We start from the raw sequence: 14,582 nt of genomic DNA, 5'->3' as shown, positions 1-14,582 counted from the left end.
CCCCACACCCTTAGTGTCCAATAATGTATTGATCTTAGTCTTGATTATAGAATCGTAGAGCAAGGAGGTAGGCCATTTGGCCCATCGAATCCGTACTGGCTGTATAGAAGAGTAATCCAGTTAGTCCCAAGCCCCCCTCTTTCCCCATATCTCTGCAAATCTTTCTCCTTTAAGTACTTATACAATTCTCTTTTGGAAACTATTATTTAATCTGTTTCCAACAACCTATCAGGCAGGCAATACATTCCAGATCCTATCCACTCATTGCCTAAAAAAGTAATTCCTCACCGCCTCTAGTTCTTTTACCAATCACTTTAAACCTGTGCCCTTTGCTTATTGACCTTCAGCCATTGAAAACTATTTTAATTTACTCTATCTAAATGGCTCAGAATATTCTCAATGACTTAGCATCCAGAGCCCTCTCTTTAGTAGAGATTTCCAAAGATTCACAACTCTCTGAGTGAAGAAATTTCTCATCTCAGTCCTAAATGGCCAACCCCTTGTTCTGAGACTATGACCCCTAGTTCTAGACTCTCTCCAGCTAAGGGAAACAGTCTCAGCATATACCCTGTCAAGCTCTCTAAGAATTTTATACATTTCAATGAGATCACCTCTCTTCTAAACGTCAGAGAATATAGACCCATTCTACTCAATCTCTCCTCAGGACAGCCCTCACCCCAGAATCTAGTAAAGATAAATGGATGGAGCATGAAAAAGGATGGTCAGCTATAGGCAATATTTGTCACATTGAGTAATAGAACTAGTACGATAATATTCGAGACCTGACTCAAATAAGGCAAGAATAGAAACTTAATATTCCTGGCTACAGTGCATTCATGAGAGGTGGGGAAGGAATAAAAAGGTGGTCGGGGGATTACAACCCTAGACAGGGATTGCATGCTAGAGGGATCAAAGGCAGAAGCTATTTGGTTAGATTTAAAAGCAGAAGAGGAGCTGTTACACTGTTAGTTGTATTGTATAGAACACTCAATAGTGGGAAGATGAAGGATCAAATATATAAGCAAATTTCAGAAAGATGTAAAAATGATAGAGTGGTGATAATGGGGAACTTCAATTATCCAGTTATAGGCAGAGGTGGAAAAAAACGATAAAGAACAAGAATCAAGTGGAATTCCTAGAATGTGTACAAGAGTACTTACTTGATCAGTATGTTTTGAGCCCAACTTAGAAGGATCTAGTTCTAGGAAATGAAGTGTGACAAGTGGAGCACGTTTCAGTGGGAGAGCATCTAGGAAACAATGTTAGCAGGTTTAGAGTAGCGTCATTAGATTTACAATAGATATGGAAAGAGACAAAGTTGAAGGTACTCAGCTGGAAGGGGGCTAATTTATATGAGTTGTAAAGGGATCTGGCCCAGGTGAATTGGAAACAAAGATTTGCACGTTAAACACTTAATGAGCTGTGGGAGGCCTTCAAGAGGGAGTTATTCAGGTACAGACAAAACACATTCCCATGAGAGGGAAAGGCAGGGTATCCAAAGCCAGACGGAGCTCCCTGGATGACTAAATAAATTTAGATTAACATGAAATGGCAAGAAGGGTTATGATAAAATGTCATGCTCATTATACAGTAGTGAATCAAACAGAATACAAAAGAGGAGAAATGAAAAAGGAAATAAGAGGGGCGAAGAGAACTTATATCACAGTAAAGGAGGAGGGGTGGGGAAATTGATAGGATAAAAATAAAGTATTTCTGGAGAGATTAGGGAAGCTAGCATTGTCTGTTTGGAGCAGAGTAGGTTAAGAGGGGATTTAACAGAGGTGTTCAAAATTATGAGGGATTTTGAGAGAGAAAATAAGGATAAACTATTTTCACTGGCATGGCGTTGGCATCTAGGGGATACAGATTTGAGGTAATTGGAAAAAGAACCAGAATGGAGATAATGAGAAATACGTTTTAAGAGTTATTAGGATCTGGAATGCACTCCCAGAAAGGGTGGTGTAAGCAGATTCAATAGTAACTTTCAAAAGGGAATAGGAACCCTACATGAAAGGGCAAATTTGTACTGGCTATTGGGAAAGAGCAGGGAAGTTTGACTATTTGGATAACTTTCAAATATCCGCCAGAGATACAATGGGCCAAATAGCCTCTTTCTGTGCTCTATGATTCCACTTAAAAGGTTAGTATATCTCAAAGTCGATTAGTTACCCGGTCCGGATGGGATGCATCCTCAGTTGCTGAGGGAATCAAGGATGGAAATAGTAGCAGCTCTAATCACAATCTTTCAATTCTCCTTGGATATGGGAGTGGTGCCAGAGGATTGGAGGGTGTCAAATGTTAAGCCTTTGTTCAAAAAAGAGAAGGTTAAACCCGGAGTCAGCTTAACCTCAGTGGTGGAAACTTCTAGGGATCATAAATTAATTTTCACTTGGAAACACATGGGTTAGTTAATGACAACCAACATGGATTTGTTAAAGACAAGTTGTGTCCGACAAACTTGACTGAGTCCTTCCATGCTATAAGAGAGTTGAAAGTCATGCAGTTGATCTTATGTAGATGGAGTTTCAAAAGGTGTATGATAACGTGCCAGATAGAGATTAAAGGGGCAATGGCTGCGTGGATACAAATTGGCTAAAGACGGAAAGCATAGAATAGCAATGAACAATTGTTGTTTCAGACTGGAGGGAAGTGCACAGCAATGTCTCCCAAGGGTCAGTATTAGGACTGCTGCTCCATTGGACATATATTAAAATTTACAGAGAAGAGTGAGGATAGTAGCATGCCTCAGGAGCACAATGACAGACTGTTGAAATGGGCAGTCACAAGAAGACGTCAAGAGAAGAAAGGGAGAAAATAGTGGCGGCTTGGACCAGCATTTTCCAATTCTTTCTGGCTCCAGGCGTGGTGCTAGAGGCCGGAGGACTGCCAACGTTGTACTGTTGTTTAAAAAGGGAGGATGGGATAGAACGAGTAATTACAGGCCAGTCAGCCAAACCTTGGTGGTGGTCAAATTATCGGAATAAATTCTGGGCGAGTGAATTAATCGTCATTTAGTAAAGCTTGGATTAATCAAGGACAGTCAACATGGATTTGTTAAGGGAAAGTTGTGTCTGACAAACTTGATTGAATTTTTTGAGGAGGTAATAAGGAGGGTGGATCAGGGTTGTGCATTTCATGTAGTCTACATGGATTTTAGGAAGGTTTTTGACAACCCACACAGCAGACTGGACTGAAAAGTAATAGCCCATGGGACCCAAGGGAAATTGGCAAGTTGAATCCAAAATTGGCTAAGTTGCAGCTAAAAAAGGTCAATTGATGTTTTCTTGACTGCAAGGCCAGTCCAGCGGGGTTCCGTACGGCTAGAACTAGGCTCCTTGCTCTTCATGGTATATGTCTATGATTTAAATGTAAATGTAGGGGCATGTTTATAGAAGATTGCAGATGAAACAAAAATAGGTTGTGTGGTTGATAGAGGAAGAAAGCTGTAGACTGCAGGAAACTATCAATGGACTTGTCAGGTGGGCAGTAAAGTGGCAAATGATATTCAATCCAGTGAAATGTGAGGTAATGCATTTGGGGAGGGCAAACAAGGCAAGGGAATACACAATAAATAGTGGGATACCGCAGAGATGGAAGATGGCAGGATCCCCAAGGACACATTGTACAGCAAGCTTGTCACTGGTATCAGACCCACCAGCCGTCCATGTCTCCACTTTAAAGATGTCTGCAAACGCGACATGAAGTCCTGTGACATTAATCACAAGTCGTGGGAGTCAGTTGCCAGTGATCGCCAGAGCTGGCGGACAGCAATAAAGGCGGGGCTAAACAGTGGCGAGTCGAAGAGAGTTAGTTGTTGGCAGGAAAAAAGACAGAAGTGCAAGGAGAGAATCAACTGTGTAACAGCCCCGACAACCAATTTTATCTGCAGCGCCAGTGGAAGAGTCTGTCACTCTAGAATTGGCCTTTATAGCCACTCCAGGCGCTGCTTCACAAACCACTGACTACCTCCAGGCGCTTACCCATTGTCTCTCGAGACAAGGAGGCCAAAGAAGAAAAGACCGCAAAGAGTAGAGGAGCAAAGGGATCGTGGAGTGCATGTCCACAGATCCCTGAAGGTTGCAAGTAGATAAGATGGTTAAGAATGCATATGGGATACTTACCTTTATTAACCAAGGCGTAGAATATGAGAGTAGGAAGGTTATGCTAGAACTGTATAAAATGCTACTTAGGCCACAGCTAGAGTACTGTGTACAGTTCTGGTCACCCCATTACAGGAAGACTGTGATGGCACTAGCAAGGGTACAGAAGATATTTGAAGATGTTGTCAGGACTGGAACATTTTAACTATGAGAAAAGAATGGATAGACTGGGGTTGTTTTCTTTGTAACAGAAGTGGCTGAGGGGAGATATAATTGAGTAGAAAATTATAAGGGGCCTGGGTACAGTGGATAGGAAGGACCTATTTCTCTTAGCAGCACTCAATCACCAGGGGGCATAGATTTAAAGCAATTGCTACAAGGTTTAGAGGGGAACGGAGGAAATTTGTTTTCACCCGATAGTGGTCACGGTCTGAAATACATTACCCGAAAGGGTGATACAGGCAGAAACCCTCACCGCATTTAAAAAGTACTTGAACATGCACTTGAACTGCCGAAATCCACAAGACCACAGACAAAGAGCTGGAAAGTGGGATTAGGCTGGATAGCTTTTTCAGCTGGCACAGACACAATGGGCTGAATGGCCTCCTTCTGTGCTGTACTCTTCAATGATTCTATGAAATTTAATGCAGGGGTGCGAAGTGATGTATTTGGAAAATGAGTGAGGAGAGGCAAAATAAAGTAAATGGCACAATTTTAAAGAGGATTCACATGCACACATCGTTGAAATTAGTAAGACAAGTTGATAAAATTGTCAGAAACTCACGTGGGATCCTTGGCTTTGTAAATAGAGACAAAGAATATAAAAGCAAGGAAGTTATGCTAAACTTTTACAAATTACTGGTTTGGTCTCAGCTGGAATATTGTGTTGAGGAAAGGTAACAAGTCCTTGGAGAGGGTGCAGAGGTGATTTACCAGAACGAGACCAGCGATGAGGGGCTTCACTTATGTGGAGGTAGTAGAGGAGCAGGGAATGCTTTTTCCTTGGAACAGAGATGGTTAACTGAATACTTATTAGAAATTATGGGTAAGGAAAGACAGACATGGAAAGACATGCCACTCTCTGTAGAGCAATCCAGTCACTCCCATTCCCCTGCTTTATCCCTGTAGCCCTGCAAGTTTATTTTCCTCAATGCCCATCCAATTTCCTTTTGAAATTATTCATTGTCTCCACTTCCACTACCCTCGTAAACATCGAGTTCCAGGTCATTACCACCCACTGTGTAAAAAAGTTCTTCCTCACATCCTCCTTGCAACTCTTGCCCAAAACCTTAAATCTGTGTCCCCTGATCTTTGTACTATCAGCTAATGGGAAGCTTTTCTTTATTTACCTTATCAAAACCTGTCATAACCTTGGACACCTCTCTCAAATCTCTCCTCAACCTCCTTCACTCCAAGGAGAACAACCCCAGCTTCTCCAACCTAACCTTGCAGGTAAAATTCCATATCCCTAAAACAATTCTGGTAAATCTCCTCTGCACCTTCTCAAGGACTCTCAGAGCCTTCCTAAAATGCAGCCACCAGAACTGGATGCAATACTCTTAATTGTGGCCTAACCAGAACTTTATAAAGGTTCAGCATAATTTCCCTGTTTCTGTACTCTACACCCCTATTTATGAAGCCCAAGGTCCCATATGCTTTGCTAACTACTCTCTCAATACACCCTGCCACCTACAAAGATCGATGCACATGAACCTCCAGGTCCATCTGTCACTGTACATTCTTTAGAATTGCATGATTAAACCCATACCATCTCACCCCCCTCCCTCTTTCTGTCAAAATGCATCAGGTATGCCAGCACAGACACGATGGGCTGAATGACCTTCTGCGCTGTTATTTTTCGATGGTTTTTCTATCATCCTCACTGATTGCCACACATGTAAGTTTGGTATCACTGGCAAATTTTGAAATTTCACTCTGTATTCCAATATCCAGAGGCCACTCTATCTGGCCCTCATCCATCCCTTCTCCTTTGTCCACTCCTCCTCTTCCTTTCTCTCCACATCCTTCTTTCTCTTCTGCCACTGCATCTCTTCATTCTGTCTATTCCTTCCCCCTCTTACTCTGTCCCTTTCTTTTCCCTCTCTCCCTCCATTGATGTACACAGAAGCAAACTATTCAGCTCAACAGGTCCATGATGGCCTTCATGCTTCACAGCAGCCTTCTCCTCCCACCTCCTTCATCTTTCTATTCTTTTCCTCCTAACTGCACTGAACGACTTTCCCCTCCAAAAGAATCTCCTCCCTTGCTCTTGTCTCTTTCTCTCTCCTGCGGCCCCACCCCCACCTGCCAGCGCACGCCAGCCCAGTCCGGCCCTCTCCTATCGCGGCCAGCTATTGGCTGGCGGCGTGTGGTTACGCAGCCGGGCCCTTTCCTATTGCGGCCTGCCATTGGCCGGCGGCGAGTTGCTGCGGGTGACGAGGGGGAAGAGGCGGGGCGCTCCGTGCGGCCGGCGGTGGGAAGCCCCGTGCCGCGCCGGGAGCGGGATCCATGAGGCGGCCGCGGCCATTTTAGGGACAGCTTGAACCTTAAAATTAATCGGTCCGGGGCAGAGCCGCTGCGTCGCATCGCAAACCTCCAGCCCGGAGACACGGTAAGGAGACGGTGCTTCCAAAGTCGGTACCGGGCGACCGGGAATGAGGGAAGCAGATATTTTAAACCCGGTTCCGCAGGGGAAGTGGAGTCTGAGGAGCTTCGCAGTTGCCCCAGGGGTGCTAGGCCCCAGCCCATCACTTTGTCCTTTTTGGGTTTGCAGAGCGCTCGCTTTTTGGGTGGGGGTGGAAGAATCAAAACCACCTGCGATGCAAAAAAAAATACAATTTGCAAATTATTCTCGATGCATATCCAACTGCATTGGAGATGAAGCATAAAACGAAAGGTAGATTGTGTGTGGAGAGGCCTCGGCAGCACTGAGCTCTTCTATTCCTGCTCGAACCGTGCTTTTATGTTAAGCTTTCGCTCTATTTTTCTAACGCCCGATTGATTATTTTTGGACAAATGAAACCTTGGAAATCTAAATGCAAATTTTTTTTGCGATCCAGGCTTTGTTCTGTTAAAAGAATTAAATTAATGCAGCCATTAAACGGAGTTATTTACTTTCAGTTTGCCTATTTATTTTCTCTGCAAGGCGCCTTATGTTTCCAACTAACGGGGGTACCAGAAACGGCGCGGTTTTCTGGCACATGGGATCTGTATTGTGATACACTGTCCAATGTTATTTTTAGCCTTGTCTCAGTAGCAAATCTAGGAGTGCCCGAATATCAATTTGCCTATTTGATACTTTTCGTTAACATATATAAAAATATATGGGGAAAGTGCGTATTTTTCCCGCGTTAGCGGTGAATAGTTGGGAAGTCAGATTTTTCTGAGTCTTAAACGTCCTTTTTAAATCAAAGGCACGCTAAGGATTGAATATTTATCCGCATTTTAATTTTTAAAAACAATTTATTATAATTTTTTTGCATGATCGACTGCTAATGCAACATGTGGCTTGCCCTCATTGTTGTGCCGAGTTGACGCATGGGCAAGCTGAACATCTTAGTACACGTGGATTAAATAGCATATAGTTTCTATTCGCGATAGGAGCGTGAGTGGCTTTTTGGTCATAGAAGCTTTAGAGAGACTGGTTTGTAGTCTACATGGAAACTTTATATCCACATGCTTTTGGAGTTTCATACAGATTTTGGAGTCTGCAGATTATGAATTCACTATTGTAATTTGGACATTAAAGCAGCTTTTTTTATGCTGGGAAAAAGAATTACTTAGTCTGAAATAAAAGCAAAATATTGCAGATGCTGGAAATCTGAAATAAAAACAGTGCTGAAAATACTCAGCAGGTCAGGCAGTATAGAGTCATAGTATCATGGTGTCTGTGGAGAGAAGCAGAGTTAACGTTTCAGGTCTGACCTTTCATCAGAACAGCTTTGAGCATTTCCAGCACTTTCTGTTTTTACTTAGTCTGAACATGGTTTCCATTTAGCTAGGATAGATCATATAATGGAGTTTTGAAAGTGACATATAATAACTTGCATATTGGATCTTGAGCTTTTCCACAACAGTTTAGATTTTTAATTAGCGCTTTAATTTTTTTTGGGCCATGTACTTATTAGCTAAGACACTGGATAAATCTTCCCCTGTGCTTATGTTGATATATATGTGACACTATCTACATTTGTGGTATTCTAAGCTTGAAACTTCAGTGAAGGTTATATTGTCTACTGCACATTTTCTTGGAATGGTAACTCTTCAGATTGTCAGTAATTTATTCTTAAATTATTACACACTTGGAGGCGAGTTTTGTAATTTCAGTTGCATTGCTGACGTTCGTGGCTAGTTTATCATTTGAAATTTGATTTCAACGCTGAGAGTTCAATCTGAAATATGAAGCAATACTTAAAGGTTTCATTAGATGTATGGTTTTGAATTGGATTGTGTAAATTCAAAGTTGCATGTTTCATTTATGATGGTACAGTTTGCTTTTATTAAACTGCAGACAATTGTGCACTTGATACCGCAGCTTGAGTAGAGGTATATATAGTTCAGCATTCAAATTGGCACCATTTGAAATTTGTTTTAAATGATCTTCTCAAACAGTGATCAAAGTTCTGTAAGAAAAGTCACAGGAAATCACTTAATATATTTCCCCCTCCCTAGCCATGCATCAAAAGTAAGAAACATTTTTTTCTAATTGCTTGTTAAAACTGGTCACGAGGACATAAATGCAAATTTATCATGTATTTACATTATCAGGTTAGAGGAGGTGATTTAATTCATAAAACGATTTCTCAAACCAGGTGTCACACCATGTGCGTGTGGATACAGCTATATTAATTATTCTAAGTATGTAAAAGAAAAAAGATACTTGTGCAAATAAAATTATATAGCTATATTTGATTTATATAGCTAATTGCCACATTTCCCCCTCCCAGGTAATCAGTAGTCAAATGGCAATCACAATTTACTTACAAAGTTCCCTTTGTTAGCTGGAAGGCTACGTATTTCCTCCATTGATTACAGCTCAGGAGACCACTCGGCCCATTATGCATATGGCAGCTCTTTTGAAAGTGCTGTCCAATTTGTCCCCTCTCTTGATCTTTCTTCCCTCTTTCCCTCCACTCCATGCCCCCCAATAGTCCTGCAAGTTGCATACTCGTGCATCTGGTTATTGACCCAACCATCTGGAAACAGTTTCTTATTTACTTAATAAACTCCCTCTTAATTTTGAACACTTCTATTAAATCTCCCCTTAACTTCCTTGGCTTTAAGGAGGCAATCCCAAGTTCTCTAGTCTAAAGTCTGGCTACCCGAACCTGACCAGACCCGACTACATGTCTGGTTCGGGTTGAGTCTATGCTCTGTGTCCAGCATTCGGGTTTGGGTTGTCTGTGGTTAGGTATTGTTTTCATTTTAATCTACCTTTTTGATACGATTTTTTTTTCTGTACTAATAACATGTTTGATATTGTTGGGCCTGAAAAAAAATTGAAGGACTTGGGCCCGGCCCAGGTTGGGTTGGGCCAGGGTCGGGTTTTGATTTTGTACCTGAGCCAGGCATTACTCTAGTCTCTCTCCATACCTGAAGTCCCTTGTCCTGATATTCTTATAAATCTCTGCATCCTTTCCAAGGCCTTGGCATCCTTCCTAAAATGTAGTACCCAGCATTCGACTAGCTGAGGGCTAACCTCAGTGATTTAAAAACCTTTAGTATAACTTCCTTGCTTTTGTACTGTGTGCCTCTGTTTACAAAACCAGGGATCCCCAATACTTCTTGAACAGTTTATCAGCTTGACCTGGCACCTTCCAGGATTTGTGTATGGACACGCAATGGGCCGAAGGGCCTGTTTCTGTGCTGTATAATTCCAGGCTTTTCTGTTCTTGCGTTCCCTTTCATATTGTACCATTTAGTTTATGTTGTCTCATTCTTCCTCCCGGAAGGTGAACTTCACACCTCTGCGTTAAATTTTATTTGCCAGTTGTCTGCTCATTTCATCAACCTATGCCATCCTGAAGGTGACTACAATCCTTCTTGCTGTTCATTGCATTTCCAAGCTTTGCGTCACCTGTAAACTTTGACATTGTTCCCCTTGTGCCCATGTCCATATCTTTAAAATATATCCAAAAGAGCGTTGGTTTAATAATGATGCTCAAGGGACACCACTGTATACTTCCCTCCAACATAAACAAAAAATCATTTACCACAACTTTGCTTTGTGTCTCTTCGCCAAATTCATACCCATTCTGCTAAAACCTCTTGCACTCCAAGGGATTTAATTTTGCTAGCAAGTCTATTAAATCTAATGCCTTTTGGAAGGCCATGCATATATTAGCTGCACTACCTTCCTCAATCCTCTCCATTGTTGCATCAAAGAAAATCAGTTTTGTCAGATGGGGTTGCCTTTAACAAACCTGTTGGGTGTATTCATTAATCCAGTTTTTCCCAAATTTAATTTCCCCATAACTGCCGATAGGTTGACTGGCCTGTTACTGGGTTTATCTCTCCCTAAAGGCCGGCTCGGGTTTGCAAATGAAACCCGACCCGAGCCCGACAGAACTGCGTCTGACCCGGCCCGAGTCCTTTCATTTTTTTCAGACCTGACCACCTGAATGTTCAGTTAACCTAGCTTCCGTTTTTCACTTTTTAAGCTTGTGCAGATAAGCAACAAAAACTAACTGGACTTGAAAGGTTGTTTAAAAAGTACATTGATTGGAGCCACGTACCCGAGGTGGTGATAGTGTGCGTCCGGCCCGACCCAAACCCGACATGTCGGGTTCGGGTCGAGTAGCCATGCTCTATCTCTCCCCCTTTTTTGATCATGTGTAACATTTGCAACCTTTCAATCCTCTGGCACTATTTCCATATCTAATGATTGATTGTGATCAGAACCTCTGCTGTTTTCATCTGTACTTTTTTTCAACAACTTAGGGTTCATCCCATCTGGGTGGCGTTTTTACCTTAAGTGCTGCCAACATTTAAGTACCTGTTTTTATCCTTTGATTTCTCTACCCCATCTTCCAATAATGTGACATTGATATCATCATCTTTTTGAAGAGGAATTTGGCCTTTTTTAAAAAAAAAGTTGCTAGGTATTCATTACTTCAGTCACAGCCTCTGCCTGTAGAAGGTGGGAGATGATTTCCTTTTTGGTCCCTAATCGGCTCCACCCTTTTGACTATCCTTGTTGACTTGTCTTAGGTTCTCTATGTGCCGTTCAGAAATAAAAGTTGCACAAATGCTGTTTGTGTGTGAAATCTTTGACTAGCTGCAAGGAATGTAGTTTTATTTTAAGGTTTGGGTAGTCCTTTTCCTTTCAGGAAAAAGCTCTTTGAAATAGAGAAGCATTCATTCAGAAATAGGCTTGTACTTTGATTTGGAGTTATATTTTCTGAGGAATTAAGATTCTGCTGTCCAGGAAGTTTTATTTTATATTGCTGGTGTATTAGCTTTTATTGTGTATTTTTGTTCTGTAGTTTGTGCTCATCAATGTGACCACAGGGGCTGATCAAATTCATTTACATTATTAAAGGGTTAAATAACTGCTCTGGATACATCTTTGCTGAGATAACTCAGTACTGGAAGATTTTGCTCTGTTCCAAGTACCAGCATCAAGCACCATCGGATCAGGCATAGTTCCAGTTGGGTATGTAGTATTGATCCCACTCTCTGGAGATTTGAAAGGGTGCCTGAATTCCAAGCTCAGAGGATCCCAACTGAACCAGCGTGACATTTCCATTTCCTACACTAGCCATCTCTGTTGCTGAGTGGTGAATAGCGGGCAGTTTTTGTGTTGTGGACTTCAGTCCATTGGGAAATGCCCAAACTCATTTCACTTAGGAACGTTTAGGATAGAAGAAACTTTCATCTCATTTATCTGGGCTAGATTTAAACTCTGGTCCCAGAGGTGAAGGAACAGTGTTCTAGCCCACTGTACCGCCCCAAGTCCCTGTGTTTGAGATAGCATTTTGCAATAAAACCATGTGACAATCTGATATGCAGAGGAAAAAAAGTGGTCTTAAATAGTATTTTTTTTCATTCCAGCTGTAATTAGAAATGGCTACTGAGGTGAATGGAAATGCAGCGCAGGTGAAGGAGGAGGAAGAACCCATGGATACCTCATCTGCTGTCACCCATTCAGAACACTACCAGGTGCTAATAGATGCTGGCTTGCCACAGAAAGTAGCAGAAAGGCTAGATGATATCTTTCAAACAGGTATAATATGCCCTGACCTGTGGTTCTAGTAGTCCAAACTATTGCTTTAATCTAAAAATGATATGTAACTGGCAACCTCCTGACTTGCTGCTGACAAATTTGAGAGATGGATTTGAAGCTTAATGATGTATTTATTGAATTCAAAAGATATTGCTGTGTATAGTTTCTGCCGGTATTGGTAGTGCACTATTTTATGTCATTTTGTTTTATGTAGAGCTCAAAATTAAAGCAGTAGAGCTACTAGATAATGGAAGCAATAGCTGACAGCCACTGTCCACTGAAGTAAATGCTTAAAACAAGGTTGCTGTATCTTCACAGCTGTTTGTTGAAAGTTGTGCACACAAAGCAAGCACAAAACGTGAATATGTAGGCAATTATTGTGAAGAGTTTCAATATATGCACATGTTTCTAGGTTAATTGCTAAATGATCTTAGATTAATACCTTTCCTAATTTTGATCTCTACCTAAACTGCTAATGTCTATTATACTGCACATTGAACCATAAAATGAAGTTGTGCAACATGCTTTTAACACCCACTGAGGAGGCGATCAATGGTTTTAATCTGTTTCCAGTAGTACAGTATTTACTTAACTCAAAACTTGTGGCATTGCATCAAATACCCAGGGGGGGTAAGTGATTGCTGTATGTCGTACTCCTAATTGCATCACATTTTCCCCAGAGATGGAGCTAAGTCAGTTGAATCGCATCTGTATTATTAATTTGATATTAAGTGCACAATGATACATGTGTAGAAACAAAAATTTAAATACTTTTCAAAGGTAGGTGTTGGCTATGGAATGTTGCTTACATAGACATCTGGTTTCATTGTATGTGTGGTGCAGGTTATTCCTGTATTTTTCATAGTATGTCAAAATATACAAATGTCTGAAGTAGGCATCAGAATCTCGTGTTAACACACAGAACACAGTAATCTTAGAAATAGGCACTTTATGGAAACTTAGTCAGAAGTTGAAAATGATGTGGGCAGTAATTTAAAACACCCAAACAATTTTTGCATGGGTCTGAAGATTTGGATAAGGCAGAAACACAATTACTGTCATTGTATGTTTTTCTTTTCTGGTTCCTAATGTTAACTTGAAAACAGTTATGTAAATTTTGGAAGTGGGTCATGAAATTGGTACACCTTCATCTATGAATTCATCTTCATTCAAAGTGCGGTATTTAATTTGACTGTTAGATAACAGTTATGCTTCAAATTTTGTTTGCAGGGTTAGTATCTTATGCTGATCTTGATGAGAGAGCCATTGATGCCCTCAGAGAGTTCAATGAAGAAGGAGCACTGTCCGTACTGCAACAGTTTAAGGAAAGTGACCTTTCTCACGTGCAGGTAATATATACTACAAATTTGCACTGCTGGTATGTTGTAGAAGTCAGGGAACAGTTTGTACGTTGTGACATTTGAGAAATTAAAAGGGGAATTAATATTGGTTTTCCTTCAGTTTCATGCAGTTAGAGGGAAGATGCAAAAGGTCTAAAAGAAAAATTCATCAAAAGATGCTAAAGAATAGTGACTATAGAGGAGAAAAGACAGGAATCTAGACAAAGGGGCATAGTTTATAACATTTGATATGAAACAAAATCTTCTGTATTTGACTTTTAATTTCAGGTAATGTTTTCATCCAGTGTTACAGTTTCGTATTATTGGTATCAATCTTGCTTTCAGAATAAAAGTGCCTTTCTGTGTGGAGTAATGAAGACCTACAGACAGCGGGAGAAGCAGGGTAACAAAGTACAGGATGCTACGAAGGGTCCTGATGAGTCAAAAATTAAGGTAAAAGTGTTTTGGGAAATGTATGTCAAATTCAGTGGAAACTGGGGTGACGTGTTAGATATTTGATTCTATTAGGTATAGCAGGGGATCATTGGATAAAGTGTGGTGGAATTCCCCACATAGTCTACAAAAAAAATCTATATTTGAATTATACCATCAAGCATTATAATAATGTTTGTAGTTTTGGATTCCATATATTTAACATGGAAATGGAGCTCTGGCGAGGGGGCTGACTCTTTGCTCCCAGCCTGGCAGCTGACTGGCATGAGCATCAGGGGCTTATTAGATTACCTGTTTTTGTTGTTTTGCTGCAGTCTGCTAAGAACATGGAAGATACTTTTTAAAGCTGCTGCGTCTTTGTATGAAGTGACTCTCCATAGAAGATTTTGTCTACAGTCTTGAAGTTCCTGTTAAATAAAAACACATTTCTCACATTGTACATAGGCACTTCTTCAGTGTACATGA

General features: G+C 41.0%; 1 protein-coding gene across 11 annotated transcripts in view; it reads left to right on the top strand.

Annotated features, from left to right (window-relative positions):
- Positions 1-6,554: 6,554 nt before the first annotated feature.
- LOC137347288 (heterogeneous nuclear ribonucleoprotein R) overlaps positions 6,555-14,582 on the top strand; it is a 35,341-nt gene continuing 27,313 nt past the window's right edge. For 10 of the 11 annotated variants that reach the window (XM_068011671.1, XM_068011670.1, XM_068011669.1 and 7 more), the window contains exons 1-4: positions 6,555-6,711; positions 12,153-12,324; positions 13,555-13,673; positions 14,010-14,117. In XM_068011671.1, the coding sequence (XP_067867772.1) occupies positions 12,165-12,324; positions 13,555-13,673; positions 14,010-14,117 (387 nt within the window). In that variant the 5' untranslated portion in view covers positions 6,555-6,711; positions 12,153-12,164. The remainder of the gene's footprint in view (positions 6,712-12,152; positions 12,325-13,554; positions 13,674-14,009; positions 14,118-14,582) is intronic. The other variant, XM_068011672.1, reaches the window with a different exon arrangement.

The sequence above is a fragment of the Heterodontus francisci genome, chromosome 31, assembly GCF_036365525.1.
Source record: "Heterodontus francisci isolate sHetFra1 chromosome 31, sHetFra1.hap1, whole genome shotgun sequence".
NCBI lineage: Eukaryota > Metazoa > Chordata > Chondrichthyes > Heterodontiformes > Heterodontidae > Heterodontus > Heterodontus francisci.
Note: the sequence above shows the minus strand (reverse complement) of the source record. Positions and strands in the feature narration are given on the sequence as shown.